Source organism: Muscardinus avellanarius (genome assembly GCF_963383645.1).
Source record: "Muscardinus avellanarius genome assembly, chromosome: 4".
Taxonomy (NCBI): Eukaryota; Metazoa; Chordata; class Mammalia; order Rodentia; family Gliridae; genus Muscardinus; species Muscardinus avellanarius.
Genome location: NC_137789.1, coordinates 134,333,004 through 134,348,199, shown reverse-complemented (window position 1 = coordinate 134,348,199; position 15,196 = coordinate 134,333,004). Strand labels below are relative to the sequence as shown.

Sequence of the window (15,196 nt, the reverse complement as noted above, 5' to 3'; positions counted from 1 at the left end):
GTTTCTTTCCTGCCGGGCATGGTGGTGCACACTTTTAAACCCAGTACTTGGGAGGCTGAGACAGGAGGATCACAGGTTTGTGGGCAGCCTCAGCTACTTAGTGAGGCCCTTTGCAACTCAGTGAGACCCTGTTTCAAAATAAAGAATAAATAATAGGGCTGAGGGTATTGCTTGGAGGTAGCATGCCCCTGGGTTCCACCCCCAGTGCTGCAAAAAAAAAAAAAAAAAAAGTTTCCTTTGTTAATACCCCACTCCACTTCATTGCTCCATTGGGGTTTCTGTTTTCCCACATCCTCATTTGTTGTTTTTCCTGTTCTTGGTAGTTGCCATTCTAATTGGGATTAGATGAACTCTCATTGTAGTTTTGCTAATGGTTATCTATTTGTACAAAAAATGGATTTTTTTTTTTTGAGGTACTGGGGATGGAACCCAGGGGCATCTACCTCCGAGCTATACTCCCAGCCCTATTTTTTAATTATTTTGAAACAGAGTTTCACTAAGTTGCTGAGGGCCTAAGTAGCTGAGGTTGTCCGCGAACTCTGATCCTCCTGTCTCAGCCTCCCAAGTACTTAGATTACAAGTATCACACCCGGCTTGTCCATATATTCTTAAAAGACCAACAAGAGCCAGGTGTAGCTCAGAGGTGGAATGCCCCTGGGCTCCATTCCTGGTATTGCAACAACAACAACAACATATATAGATGGACAAACTTGGTATGGTGGCACACGCCTATAATCCTAGTACTTGAAAGGCTGAGACAGAAAGCTTGAAGATTCAAGGGAGGCCTCAACAACTTAGTGAAGCACTCTGCAACTTAGAGACTCTTTAAAACACACCCCCACCACCACACACACACACACACACACATTCAGAGAGGATTTATTCATTTGGATACTAGCTTTTTCAAATATACATTTTATGAATATTTTCTCCCAGACTACAGTTTATTTATTTTGGCGCATATAAGTTTTTAATTTTGATGTCAGATTTTCTTTTATGTTATTGTTTTCTGCGTCTAACAAAAATTTGCCTACCTTTAATAGAGAAATGTTTTTAATCTATTCTCTTCTAATAGCTTTATAGTTTTAGATTTTAGGTTTATGGTCTACTTTGAATTATATTTCCTGTTTGGTGTGAAGTAGGGATCAGGATTCATTTTTTTTTCCATATGGATATCCAGCGTTTCCAACATTACTTGTCATCTGTTCCCTATTACATTGCTTTGGCATCACTGTAGACACTTTTAAAAGTTTAAAGGATAGATTTTCTTCATGGCTTTCTTGGTTGTCTAACTATGGAGAGAGAGTAGTTATACTTGTTTCTGGTGTCCTTAGCCCTTTATTTATATTTTATTATATTTTGGTTGTCCTGAGTCCTGACTTAATAAACTCAAGGAATTTTCTCTTGTTGTCAATGAGTTGTAGTAACTGGGTTCTCTGTTCTGTTTGAACATAGGATGAGCAGTGTCCCAGTGAAAGAACGGGTGAAGGTATCGCAGAACTGGAGGCTTGGGCGCTGCCGAGAGGGTGTTCTGCTGAAGTGGAAGTGCAGGCAAGTATCCTTTCAACTTTTTTAAAGCTTCCTAGGACAGAAGAGCGTAATAGGAAATGGAAAGTTGGATCTTAATGTAAAGGCATTATCTTGAGTAGGGTAGCACTAATGATCCTTTAAACAACACAAAAGGGACATCAGAGGGACAACTTGTTTTCACTTTTTTTTGGTATTGGGATTGAACCCAGAGGCATTCTAACTACAAGCTACACCCTCAGATTATATTTTTTATTTGGGAACAGGGTTTCACTATTTTGCTGGGAGCCTCACTAAATTGTCGAGGCTTTCTTTGAACCTGTGATCAGCCTTGTTTCAGCTTCCCAAGTACTGGGATTACAAGCATATGTCACCATGCCCAGCTTGCAGGTCTGGGGATGGAACCCAAAGGCATTCTACCTTTGAGCTACACCCCCTACCCTATTTTTTGAAATTTATTTTGAAACAGGGTCTCACTAAGTTGCAGAGGGCCTCACTAAGTAGCTGAGGCTGTCCAAGAACCATGATCCTCTGGTCTCAGCCTCCTGAATGCTGGGATTATAAGCGTGAGCCACCATGCCTGGCTTGTTTTCACATTTTAAAAAAGGCTTATGCTGTTCCTATAAATTGCCTGAAGTGATTTGTGAAAATGGTTCGCTATTCTTTTGACTCAGAAAATCCTACAAGAGCCGGTGTGTGGTTGTGCATGCTTATAATTCCAGTACTTGGGAGGCTGAGATAAGAGGATCAAATCTGAGGCTAGCCTCAGCTACTTGATTAGGTCCCTCACAACTTAGTGAGACCTTGTTTCAAAATAAAGAAAAGGATTGAGGGTGTATCTTGGAGGTAGAATGTCCCTGACTTCAGTCACTAGAATGGAAAAAAATTCCTTCAAATCAAGAGGTTCAAATCTTCATGTTCATTTTAAGAATACCTGTGAAACTGCCCAGGCCATCAAGAGTATGCATTTCCTAAAAGCTACTAAGTATCTCAAAAATGTCACTTTTTTTTTTTTTTTTTTTTTTTTTTGGTGATACTGGGGATGGAACCCTTCACCCTTCTACCTCCGGGCTATACTCCCAGACCTATTTTATATTTTATTTGGAAACAGGGTCTCTTAAGCCAGCAAGGCTGGCTTCGAACCTACACGATCCTCCTGTCTCGGCCTCCCAAGCATGGGGATTACAAGCGTGCGCCACTATGCCCAGCTAAGATGTCACTTTAAAGAAGCAGTGTGAGCCAGGCATAGTAGCACACACTTTAATCCCAGCATTTGAGAGGCTGAGACAGAGGAATCTTGGGTTGCGGACAGCCTCAGCTACTTAGGGAGGCCCTTTGCAACTCAGTGAGACCCTGTTTCAAAAATAAAGAATAAAAAATAGGGCTGAGGGTATAGCTTGAAGGTAGAATTTCTCTGGGTTCCATCTCTAGTACTGTAAAAGAGAAAGAAAGAAAGAAAGGAAGAAAGAAAGAAAGAAAGACGGAAAGAGAGAAAGAAAGAAGGATATGGGCAGTGTTGATGGCCCAAAAAGGATGCTGGACATTTGTTGAATATGCTTAAAAACACATCAAATCATGCCAAACTTAAGGATTTAGTTGATTCTTTGGTCACTAAACACATCCAGATGAACAAGCACCCAAGATGCACCGCCACACACACAGCTCAGGGTTGGACTAACCCAGGCATGAGCTCCCTGCCACACTGAGGTGGCCCTCACTGAGAAGGAACAGGTTGTTCCTAAACCAGAGAAGCAGTTGCACAGAAGAAAAAGATATCCCAGAAGAAATTAAAGAAAATTTATGGCAGGAGAATACAGCATAATATAAATTTAAAAAGTAAAAAGTGGTTATAAGAATTGTACTTTGTTTAACAATTCCATATTTTTATGATTATAAAAATAAATGTTTCTTACAGAAATTAAAAGAGAATTGGAAAAATATAAAAAAGAAAATAAAACTTATCCTGTAATTCCACCATTCAGAGGTATTTTTTGTTAACTTACTTCATCAAAAGACATAAATGAAGCCAGGCGTGGTGGCGCACGCTTGTAATCCCAGCATTTCGGGAGGCTGAAACTGGAGGATCGTGGTTCGCAGACAGCCTCAGCTACTTAGTGAGGCCTTCTGCAACTTAGTGAGACCCTGTTTCAAAATAAAGAATAAAAAGTAGGGCAGGGTATGTGGCTCGGAGGTAAAATGCCCTGGGGTTCCATCCCCAGACCCGCAAAAAAAAAAAAAAAAAAAAAAAACCAACCATAAATGAAGCTAGCTTTACAATTATTTTTCTTTAAGTTTTCTACCCTGCGGAATTACTTTTTCACTCTTAGCCTCCTTTAGCCCTCTCCTGGACTTTCTTTTTTCCTTTTTTTTTTTTTTTTGTTTTTGCAGTGTTGAGGATCAAACCTGGAGCCTTGTATTTACTAAGCAACCACTGTAATTCTGAGCTGTCCATAGCCCCCTCTCCTGTATATTATTAAAAGGCAAAGTAGGATCAAAATGTTGGATATGTATGTTACAGAAGGTAGGACTTAGAAATACTGCTAGCTGGGTATGGTGGCACATGCTTGTAATCCCAGTACTTGGGAGGTTGAAGCAGGAGGATCCGGGTTTGTGGACAGCCTCAGCTACTTAGTGAGGCCCTCCACAGCTTAGTGAGACCCTGTTTCAAAATAAAGAATAAGCCGGGCGTGGTGGCGCACACTTGTAATCCCAGTATTTGGGAGGCTGAGACTGGAGGATTGCAGTTCGCAGACAGCTCAGCTACTTAGTGAGGCCCTCTGCAACTTAGTGAGATCCAGTTTCAAATTAAAGGATATAAACTAGGGCAGAAGGTGTAGCTCAGAGGTCTAATGCCCCTGGGTTCCATCCCCAGACCCACACACACAAAAAAAAAAGAATAAAAAATTGGGCTGGGGGTGTAGCTCAGAGGTAGAATGCCCCTGGGTTCAATCCCCAGCACCACAAAAAAAGAAAGAAAGAGTGCAAAGAAATTTAGATGATGGCTGTGTACTGCTAATACCACAACCTTTATGCTTTATCAGTGCTAAATTATTTCATACTTATTATCTGATTCCCTACCAGAAAAGTGCTGCTGCTGCTGCTTTTTTCTTTTTTGTGGAGGTTGGGGGACGTAGTACTGGGGATTGAACCCATTGCCATTTTATTTCTGAGCTACACTAACAGCCCTATTTTAATTTTAAAACTGGGTCTCACTAAGTTGTGTAGGGCCTCCCTAAATTGCTGAGGCTGGCTTTGAATCTGTGTTATTCTTGTGTCAGCCTCCCAAGTACTGGGATTATAGGTGTGCGCCACCACACCCGGCTGAAGCAGTGCTTCTTGTTGATTGGCTGCAGTGGGTAGGGAACTTCAAGACTCCTGCCAGCCTGGCCTGCCCTGTACTGATACCTACAGGCAGCTTCCATGTCTGGTGAGCCTTTCTCTCATGCTTGTGTCCAGTTTCCACTGGCATCAGCGTTTGTGATGGCCAAGAAGCTATGGGACAGAAAGGTGAATTTTCTCGAAGGACTTTATTCTCTTCTTCCTACTCGTGCCTTGTCATACGAAAGAGTAGAGTTTCTACCAAGGTTTATTCTCTGACATTGTCTTTTTGGGCTAATTTCAAGCAGTTTGGAAAATAAACACATAAAACAGTTACCAGGCTGCCCCAGGATTCTCTACTTTTCACCTGGCATGAACCTGATTTCTTGTCCTAGGCAAAGGGCTGTTTACCAGATGGCTCTAAATACATGAATCTCACTCACTCCCCTTGCTGCCTGCTTGAGCAAGCCACACACTTATGCAAAGTATGTTGAAGAGGAATGTGTGCAGTGAGAATGTGAGCATCTATACACTATACGCTCTCACATATCCCAGGAAATGTATGCACACCTCTGTAAAAACCTCAGGAGCAGAAACTCTTACTACAAAGTCCAAGCTGCATTTAATGGCCCGTCAAGTCAATTTGCAGAACTTTTCCAGATTCCCATGACGCTTGTTTTAAAGAGTCTGGGGAAGAAACACAAGCCCAGTTTGCTCAGACGGGCTTGGCAGTGGGAAATGGTGTCTGTACATGGGATGAGTCATTTGTCCCTGTGCTTTTCTTGGGACTTGGTACCTTCAGGACACCTAGGTAGAGTAGGACAGGTGGGATATCTACTTTGGCAAAGAGGTTAGTCCCCACTAGGGAACCTAGTGTCTGATAGAGTCTTCTCTGTTACTTGGGGCTGTTTTGTGGTTGCTGCTGTTGTTGTGTTTGTGTGTGTGTGAGAGGGGGGAGGGGGGAGGGAGGGAGGGGGAATTGAAACCAGAGATATTCTATCTTTGGGATATATCCCCAGCCCTATTTTATTTTTATATTTAATTTTGGAATAAGATCTCACTAAGTTGTTGAGCCTGGCCTCAAATATGTGATCTTCCTGTCTCAGGCTCCCAAATTCTGGGGTTACAGGTGTGTGCCACCATGCCCAGCTTGGTCTGGGGCTTCTAACTTTTCTTCTTCCTGTGCATTGGAGAGGGACTCTATTTGTGGATTTCTCTTATCAGTTGCTAAGAGAGCTGACTTTCTCTGTGGCCCCTGAACTGTAGAAGACTGCTTTCAAGCTATTTTTCATCATCACACTTAGATTCAATTTAGAAATGTTGATATCTATGGGAGGATTTAAGCAACTACTCAGTATATTAGCATCCTTTCCTAAATGGCTTTATTACTTTCACTAATCCGTGATCCCTTTGTTCTAGTAGGACCTCCAGGGAATAGAGCCCTTCTTTTTTCTCCATCACACTCCAAGTGACCAATTGCAAAAGCGGCCTATGTGAGAGTCTTGAAAACTTGAAGCTTGCCACTTATACTTCAATGAGGATACAGAATGAAAGTCACTTGACTTACCTGGAAGATCTCCTTTTGGACCCTCTTACTCCTTAGCCATTTAAGCTTGTAAACTGTCTACCCATTAGAAGTTTAGGTAGCCAGTAATTAAAATATTAAGCATTCTCCAGTTAAGAGATATTTAGATGGTCTTGTAATTCTGACTTTCTTTTAGAAAGTCCGAAGAGGACTGCAGATGTAGCTTGGTGGTAGAGTGCTTGTCTAGTATGCATGGGGCCTTGGGGTCAGTGTCCACTGGCACAGGGGACAAAAAGTCACCACAAAGCTCAATCACTTATTTATTTGATGTTACTCAGAATTGAATCCAGGGTCACTCTATCACTGAGCTCTACAATTTTTTTAAGTTTTATTTTGAGATAGGATCTAAGTTGCCCAGACTGGCCTTGAACTTGTGATCCTCCTGCCTCAGCCTCCTGAGTAACTGTGATTACAGGTGTGCACCACCATGCCTGGCTTCAATCATTAGTTTTCTTTGGGTTGCCTAGGGGTAGGCAGTTTTGAAGGTGGGGCTTAGGTGTAGGCTGTTAGCTATCCCTGCTAGGTTGGGAATTGATCAGCATCTTCAAAGATTGGTATCAGGTTTTCATGCTGTATCTTGATGAACTTTAAATTTTCCTCCCACCTCTGCAGTCAGATGCCCTGGATGCAGCTAGAGGAAGATTCTTTGTATATATCCCAAGCTAATTTCATCCTGTCCTACAAGTTCCGCCCAGATGGTGCCAGCTTGAACCGTCGGCCCCTGGGAGTCTATGCTGGGCATGGTGAGGATGTTTGTCACTTCGTGCTGGCCAACTCACATATTATCAGTGCAGGAGGGTAAGTGCCACAGGTTTCTCCTTTCACCCTCTTCGTTGGTCTGCCTCTGACTTCCCCTTCTCAACTCCAAAGGGATGTGGAGGGAGACTAGCAGGAGGGATGGTGTTTTGGGGTTCCCCTCCATTTACAGAGATTTGCCAAGAACAGTTAATAGGGTTAGCTGAAGAAGGAAAACAGGAAGAGTCTTTTGCAAAGTGAAGCTGATTTTGATAGTTTCCAGGAAGAATTTTAACTCTCAGCTCTGTTCAGCCCCAAGTGTGCTGAAGAAGTAAAGGTATCTGGAAGCTCAGCACTTTTTTGGACCAAGTTGCATAGCACTTAACAAATTTGGACATCACTGGAGATGGGCTGTTTCTGTTGATTTGTTCTCTTCCTATAGAGAGAACAATTGGCTCTTGGGGGTGGGTGGGCTCCTTATTTCTTTCCTAGAGATGGGAAGATTGGTGTCCATAAGATTCACAGCACCTTCACTGTCAAATACTCCGCTCATGAACAGGAAGTGAACTGTGTGGACTGCAAAGGAGGAATCATTGTGAGTGGCTCCAGGGACCGGACGGCCAAGGTGAGGTGTCTCCCCTTTACATACTGTTATTCCCTCCTTTCTATAGGAGGTGGGTTGGGAGAGGGTGGGTGGATAGGGCCTAGAGTCCCAGGATTGGCCGAGAGCACTGGGTGGAGGTAGGGGAGAAATGACACAATAAAGGACTCACTTATGTGCTTCTGGCACACAGCTTGCTATGCCAGGCTGTGTCCCTGCCAGCTGGACTGGGAAAAGAGTGGATAGTACCTGGGAAGCTTGCCACTCACTTGAAATGTGGCGTGAACTCAAAAACAGAGGGCCTGGCTAGCTTTTCCTCTCTGAGCTGAGTTTCCTCAAGTTTGTGGGTTGAATTCTAACCCCAATATTTTATTTTAAAATCTCCCTCCTTTTTCTTGCTCTCTGTTAGGGAGGTTAATTTTCCACCACCTTGTTTATAAGCAATCAGGCTGATAATTAAAATGTGTTTTTACTGCTTTTCTAGAGAGTGATGTGGTCAGTAAGAAGTAGAAAAAATGAGAGAAGGGTATTGTTTGTTGTGTCATTGCCAAATTGCCCGGTCCACAGACATCCCCCAGCTTGTGAAGGAATGAGGCTGATAAACAGCGTGACCCTTGCTTTGTGGGCTCAGTTCATCCAAGTCTGGGTCAAATAGGCTTTCACTTATGAGACAAGAGGAAACAATTCTTGCTCCATGCGCATATTCAGTAGCTGTAGCCAAGACACGGGCCTGTCCTCTGGGGCTGCTGTAGGAACTTTGCTGACAATTCAGCTGGTGGCTCGGGAGGCCTGGTAGTATCTTGCTTATCTATTTCCCGGCATCTAGAGGCTCTGTGGTATAGCAGGAGCAAAATGCTTGGTGTCAGCAAATGGGCCTCTAAGACAATTGGGAAGAAGACTCAGGGCAAGGAAATTTATTTCAATCTTAACTCCATAGCTTTTCTGACTCCACTTACCCTCTAGTGATTACTTCTTCATGTTGTTAATTTATGTAAAAAGAAGGATTAAATGTATCCTTTTCTATTTATGAAAGCATCTCCTCTGTGCTGAGTGCCCCCCCTTACGTTTTGTATTCAGCTAGAATACATATAGCACAAGAAACCTGGGGAAGTTTAATCAATGTTTTGAAACAACATGGAACTGAATTTCCTGTCACTTGCTTTTCCTTTCTCTCCCACATACTTCAGGTTTTTATTGGTTACTGACTTTGTAGCATTCCTTGCAAATATATTGGCTGTAACTTGTCATAGGGCTCCAGTGTAAATTTGCATAGAAACATTTGGGGGCATATGTGACCTAGATATTCCCATCTCATTCTGGCGTCCTCTTGTCATGGCTTCAGGCTTCCCCTAGTTCTTCCTTTTTAGTGACATATTTTGCTTCTTCTGTCTGTGGTCTGATACCCACAGTGGTATACAACTAAGCTATGTGGCCACATGAAGGGTATGAATAGCTTACAGTTCAACTTTATGCCGGATAGTGGGTTCATCTCACCTATAAGTCCCGACTAAATCCTATTTGATGACTGAGAGAAATAGTGAGAGTGTGTTTGTGTGTGTTTTGTTGGAGATTGAACCCAGGGGTGCTCTACCAGTGAGGTATGCTGGCCTTGAACTTGAGATCCTTCTGCTTCAGCCACCCAGGTAGCTAGGGTTACAGTAATGTCACTGTGCCTAAAAATAGCTTAGATCTTTAAAAAAATATTTATTTATTTATTTATTAATTTATAGGTACTGGTATAGATCCCAGGGACATTCTACCTCTGAGCTATACCCCCAGCCCTATTTTTATTTTTTATTTTAAAACAGGATCTTATTAAGCTGCAGAGGTCCTCACTAAGTAACTGAGGCTGTTCACAAACTGCGATCCTCCTGTCTTAGCCTTCCAAGTACTGGGATTACAAGCGTGCACTACCACACCCAGCTTAAAAAAAATACTTAAAGTATGTATCTTCTAATTCTAAAATTGCAAAAATGTCCACCTGCTTCCATCTTAGGATTTCTTTTATGTTGCTGGAAGAATTATTTTCTGATTTTTCTTCACCTCAGAGGTCAGCTGATTGGGGGCTCCCCATTACCTCCCAGCCAGCATCTGTCTTTGGATGCTGCTTGGGTTTCCCTCCTTTCTGATGTTGCTTTTGCATCCAGCTACTTTCAGCCACCTTCCTTTTCCTGGCCCATTTCCACATTACTCACAATGTGTCTTTTATGACCGCCTCTCCACTTTTCAGTGGCTTGTATAATTCTGCAGTTGCCTCTGCAGGCTTCTAATAAAGGTACATGAGAATTTACAACTGACATTTTCCTATACACCTCTATAGGCTGTTTTGGGTGGGAGTGCCCCAGATATGTACTATCTTTTAGAAGAGGTTTGTTTTATGGAGCAAAGGGAACCAAAATACTCTTTGTAAGACTCTGAATTAGGAACCGCCCAGGGAACCTTCTTTCTTCCCTTCTCCCAGCCCCAGTTTCAGATTTACTATGTCTCAGATTAGATTGCTTCTCTGGGCGTTAGCAGGGCCAGCCCCATCCTGAGATGTAATGGATCATAGCCTGCGTTCTTGGTGAACCAGGGCTATACTAAGGATTTCTCTTTTTCCTCCTTTATCTCTCTATTCTTTCATTCTTGTGTGTGCCTGTTATATGTGAGATGGGTGACAAGGTATCTGGGGTCTTAAATGTGAGGAAGATAAAGCCTCTGTTCCCAAAGGAAGCTGAAGCATGTATACTTGGCTGTGAAGCTGATGGGAAGTGGCCAGGACTATGAAGTATAAGGCTCTAGGGAAAGGTCCAAAAAGTTAAGAAAATGGCCGGGCGTGGTGGCACACACTTGTAATCCCCACGCTTGGGAGGCGGAGACAGGAGGATCACTCAGGTTTGAAGCCAGCCTTGCTGGCTTAAGAGACCTTGTTTCCAAATAAAATATAAAATAGGTCTGGGAGTATAGCCTGGAGGTAGAAGGGTTCCATCCCCAGTACCACCAAAAAAAAAAAAGTTCAGAAAGTGGAGAGATGACGTTGGCTAGGAAAGGCGGGGAGGGCACTTTATGAAGGAGCAAATATTTAAGCTGGTTGTTTTCTTGTTTTTGTCATTTTTCAAAGCATAGATTTGCTTGTTTTGTAACCATGTAGATTGTCATTAGGCATACACTAAGCATTTTACTTTATCATTTTATCCTTTAGGGTAAAATTGTCCTCATATTCTTTTTATAGTATATTCTGGATACCCATTATACCTTGTTGTATCTACTCTATTATATAAGGTTTTCCATTAATATAAGTTGGCTGGGTGTGATGGTACACACTTGTAATGTCAGTATTTGGGAGGCTGACACAAGATTGCAGATTCGAGGATAGCCTTAACAAATTGCCTGTCATCAACCTAATGAGACTCTGTTTCAAAATAAAAAGAAGCCGGGAGTGGTAGCACATGCTTTTAATCCCAGCATCCAAGAGACTGAGATAGGAGGATCATGGTTCACAGACAGCCTCAGCTACTTAGTGAGGCCCTCTGCAACTTAGTGAGACCCTGTTTTAAAATAAAGAATAAAAAATAGGGCAGGGAGTGCAGCTTGGGGCTTGAATGCCCCTGGGTTCCATCCCTAGACCCGCTAAATAAATAAATAAATAAATAAATAAATAAATAAATAAATAAAATAGGGCTGGGGTGTAGCTTGGAGGTAGAATGCCTTTTGGTTCAATCTCCAAAAAATAAAAAAGTAAGTTATTCATGTCATCTTTAATGGCTTCAAAATGGATTCACCATTATTGATATGCTATTTTTTCTTTTTCTTTTTTGTGGTACTGAGGATTGAACTCGGGGACATTCTATCTCCAAGCTATATCCTCAGCCATATTTAATTTCTAATTATTTATTTATTTATTTATTTATTTATTTATTTATTTGCGGTACTGGGGTTGGAACCCAGGGGCATTCTACCTCCTAGCTACACCCCAACCCTATTTTTTTATTCTTATTTTGAAACAGGGTCCCACTGAGTTGCAAAGGGCCTCACTAAGTAGCTGAGGCTGTCCGAGAATTGTGATCCTCCTGTCTCAGCCTCCCAAATGCTGGGATTACAAGTGTGTGCCACCATGCCCAGTTTAATTTTTTTATTTTGAAATAGGGTCTCAATAAGTTACAAAGGGCCTCATTAAGTTGCTGAGACCGACCACAAACGTGTGTGTTAAGTTGGGTCCTGCACTCATGTGACTTTGTGTCACATGACCTCTGCAGGGCAAGGGAGGGGCTGAAACCCCCGCGAGAATTGGGCGTTCCCACGAGTAAAACCCCCATCTCGCGAGATGCATGCCTTTAAAAGGAGAGCCCGCGTCCTCTAGCTTCGGACAGGCGCGCGGGCCCCACGGTGCCTCGCCCTGATCCCCGGGAGAGCCGTGCCATTAAAACTTTACATGCCACGTGTACCGGACCTCTCTCGTGTTTTTCACACTCCGCCGAACTCACTTATTTTTATTTTACTCGCATTTAATTTTTTATTTTACTTATCATTGTGATCCTTCTGTCTCAGCCTCCCAAGTATTGGAATTACAAGTGAGCATTACCATGCTCAGCTTCATTCACTATTTTTTTTTCTAAGTAGCTGAGGCTGTCCGCGAATCGCAATCTTCCAGTCTCAGCCTCCGGAATGCTGAGATTACAAGCGTGCGCTACCATTCCCAGCACACTATTTTTTCCTAATGAATTGGATGTTTATTCATTTTTTTCTTTTTCCTTTTTCTTTTCTTTATTTTTTTCCCCTGAATATAAGACCTGGTAATAAAGAATTGCCTTTATTGAATGCCTGATAATTGTCAAATACTGTGCTGGGTGCTTAATGTTACTTAACCCCACTCCTCACCCTGTCGTACTGGGGATTGAACCCGGGGTGTTCTACCTCCAAGCTATCACTCTCCCCAGCCCTTTTATTTTTAATTTGAAACAGGGTCTCACTAAGTTGCTGAGGGCCTTGCTAAATTGTTGAAGCTGACCCCAAACCTGCAATTCTTATGTTTCAGCTTCCCAAGTGTTGGAATTACAGACATGTACCATCACACCCAGATACTTACCTTCACTTTTTCACACTACAGTCCTGAGAGGCATTATTTATATTTTGATCCTTGAAGAAACTGAGGCAAAGAAGTTATGAAACATTCCTAAGATTGAGGATAATAAGCTTAGGCTTTACACCCAGATTGATTAGATTTTAAAGCCTATGCATGCTTTTTCTGCAATTGCTGGTTGCAATGGATATTTTGCCATTTAGGTTTTTCTTTGTTTTAGGATTATTTTCTTACAATAGAATCTCAGTATTAGAATTACTAAGTCAGAAATTTTGGTCATTTTAAGAGTCTTGTTATCCCCAATTTTTTTTGTGTGTGGAACTAGTGATTGAACCCAGGGGCACTCTTTCTGAGCTATACCGCTCAGGGTTTAGCTAGGTTGTTGAGGGTCTCAAGTAGGTCTTTGAGAGCCATACTACTTGCTGAGGCTGTCCTTGAATTTACAACCCTCCTGTTTCTGCCTCCTGAGTACTCAGATTATAGGCATGTACCAGCATACCTGGCCCCAATCTGCTTTGCTTGCTTGCTTTCTCTTTTCTTTCTTTTCCCTTCCCTTTCCTTTCCTTTCCTTATCCTTTTTTTCTTTGGTATTAGGATTGAACCCAGCAGTGTTCTACCTTGGAGCCAGCCCTATTTTTATATTTATTTATTTATTTATTTATTTTTTTTTTTTTGCGGGTCTGGGAATGGAACCCAGGGGCATTTGACCTCCGAGCTACACCCTCTGCCCTATTTTTTATTCTTTATTTTGAAACAGGGTCTCACTAAGTTGCAGAGGGTCTCACTAAGTAGTTGAGGCTGTCCGTGAATCACAATCCTCTGGTCTCAGCCTCCCGAATGCTGGGATTACAAGCATGCACCACCACGCCCGGCTATTTTTATTTTGAAACAGGGTCTCACTAAGTTGCTTTGGGCCTCTCTAAATTGTTGAGGCTGGCCCCCAACCTGAGATCCTCCTGTTTTAGCTTCCCAAGAACTAGAATTACAAATGGGTACCACCACGCCCAGCCCCAATCTGTTTTTGTTTTTTTTTTGGTGGGTCTAGGGATGGAACTCGGGGGCATTCAACCTCTAAGCTACACCCCCCTGCTCTATTTTTTTTTCTTTATTTTTGAGACAGGGTCTCACTAAGTTGTGGAGGGTCCAAGTAGCTAATGTTGTCTGTGAACTGATCCTCCAGTCTCAGCCTCCAGAATGCTGGGATTACAAGTGTGTGCCACCACACCTGGCCCCAGTCTGCTTTTGAAAAGGGCTGTACCAATGTCTACTCCCACTGAGTCTTTTTCTAGAATGAGTGTGTTTTTTTTTGTTTGTTTGTTTGTTTGGTACTGGGGTTCCTGGAAACCCTTCTACCTCCCAGCTACACTCCCAGACACCTATTTTTTATATTTTTATTTGGAAACAGGGTCTCTTAAGCCAGGGAGGCCGGCTTTGAACCTGCGCGATCCTCCTGTCTCCACCTCCCAAGCGCAGGGATTACAAGCGTGCGCCACCATGCCCGGCTAGAATGAGTGTGTTTTGAATTTGTCCACTGAGAGTAAAGATGTGACCAGCATACTGTGTCAACTCATCCCTCAGATACTCATGTTGCTGAAGGGTGCTGTGCTGCTGGACAGGCTTGGAGGGCCACTTACCCAGAGTCCTATGAAGAATTGGCAATAGTCTTCCTGAGGCATTCCAAGAGACCAAGAACCTTGTTCTGTGATTTGCAGAATCAAGGATCTACCAACCTTCTCTGTGGAGGGCACTAGCAAATTCAGGACTAGGCTATCCCCAGAGAATTTATAAATCGGAGTCCTTAGTTACCCCTTCCCCTGCAAGTAAAAGCTTGCTTCTCAGGGAGTTTGTATCAGCAGCAGAAAGGTAAAGCTCTCCTCCATGCTGGGACAGTCTTGAGAAGGAAGTCAGAATTACATGTAATTACTGCTGAAGGGGTTGACTATAGAGCCCAGGAGTATGCTTGAATCTTGGCTTTCCAGGGGAAATTGTGGCGTTAACCTTTGTTTTCTCCTCCTCCTCATTCAGAATATTCTTATTAAATTTGTTTTTCGCCCCCGAGTGTTGGGAAAAGTTAACCACTCCCATCTATACACATAAACGCTAAGAAACACTTTCTCCTTTTATAGGGAAGAGATACCATGTGACCCTAAGAAAGCAGGACCACCCCCACTCCATCACCTACCCCTTAAATCGAAGGAATGTTTCCTTAAAGTTCTTCCATCTAAGGTCCTGCCTGTGATGGTGTGTTCCTCTTATAGCACTGTGGAGACCTTGAGAGGTCATTGATCCATCTGGCTGCATTGGGATCCTCTGTGGCTGCTGTCGAGGGATAGCTCTGTGCATCAGAGGTTTCCTTTCTGTTTGGTTAGAG

At 42.7% G+C, this 15,196-nt stretch overlaps 1 protein-coding gene and 1 pseudogene across 2 annotated transcripts in view; both read left to right on the top strand.

The window, feature by feature from the left end:
- FBXW4 (F-box and WD repeat domain containing 4) overlaps positions 1-15,196 on the top strand; it is a gene marked incomplete at both ends in the record, with an annotated part of 102,908 nt that overhangs the window by 25,051 nt on the left and 62,661 nt on the right. The window contains 3 exons of the mRNA XM_080694853.1: positions 1,456-1,555; positions 7,047-7,228; positions 7,658-7,790. Coding sequence (XP_080550979.1) covers positions 1,456-1,555; positions 7,047-7,228; positions 7,658-7,790 — 415 coding nt within the window. The remainder of the gene's footprint in view (positions 1-1,455; positions 1,556-7,046; positions 7,229-7,657; positions 7,791-15,196) is intronic.
- On the top strand, positions 2,382-6,456 carry LOC308261941 (annotated as a pseudogene). The gene is made up of 4 exons: positions 2,382-2,549; positions 3,235-3,330; positions 4,984-5,034; positions 6,449-6,456. The product of its transcript is annotated as an uncharacterized misc_RNA (transcript).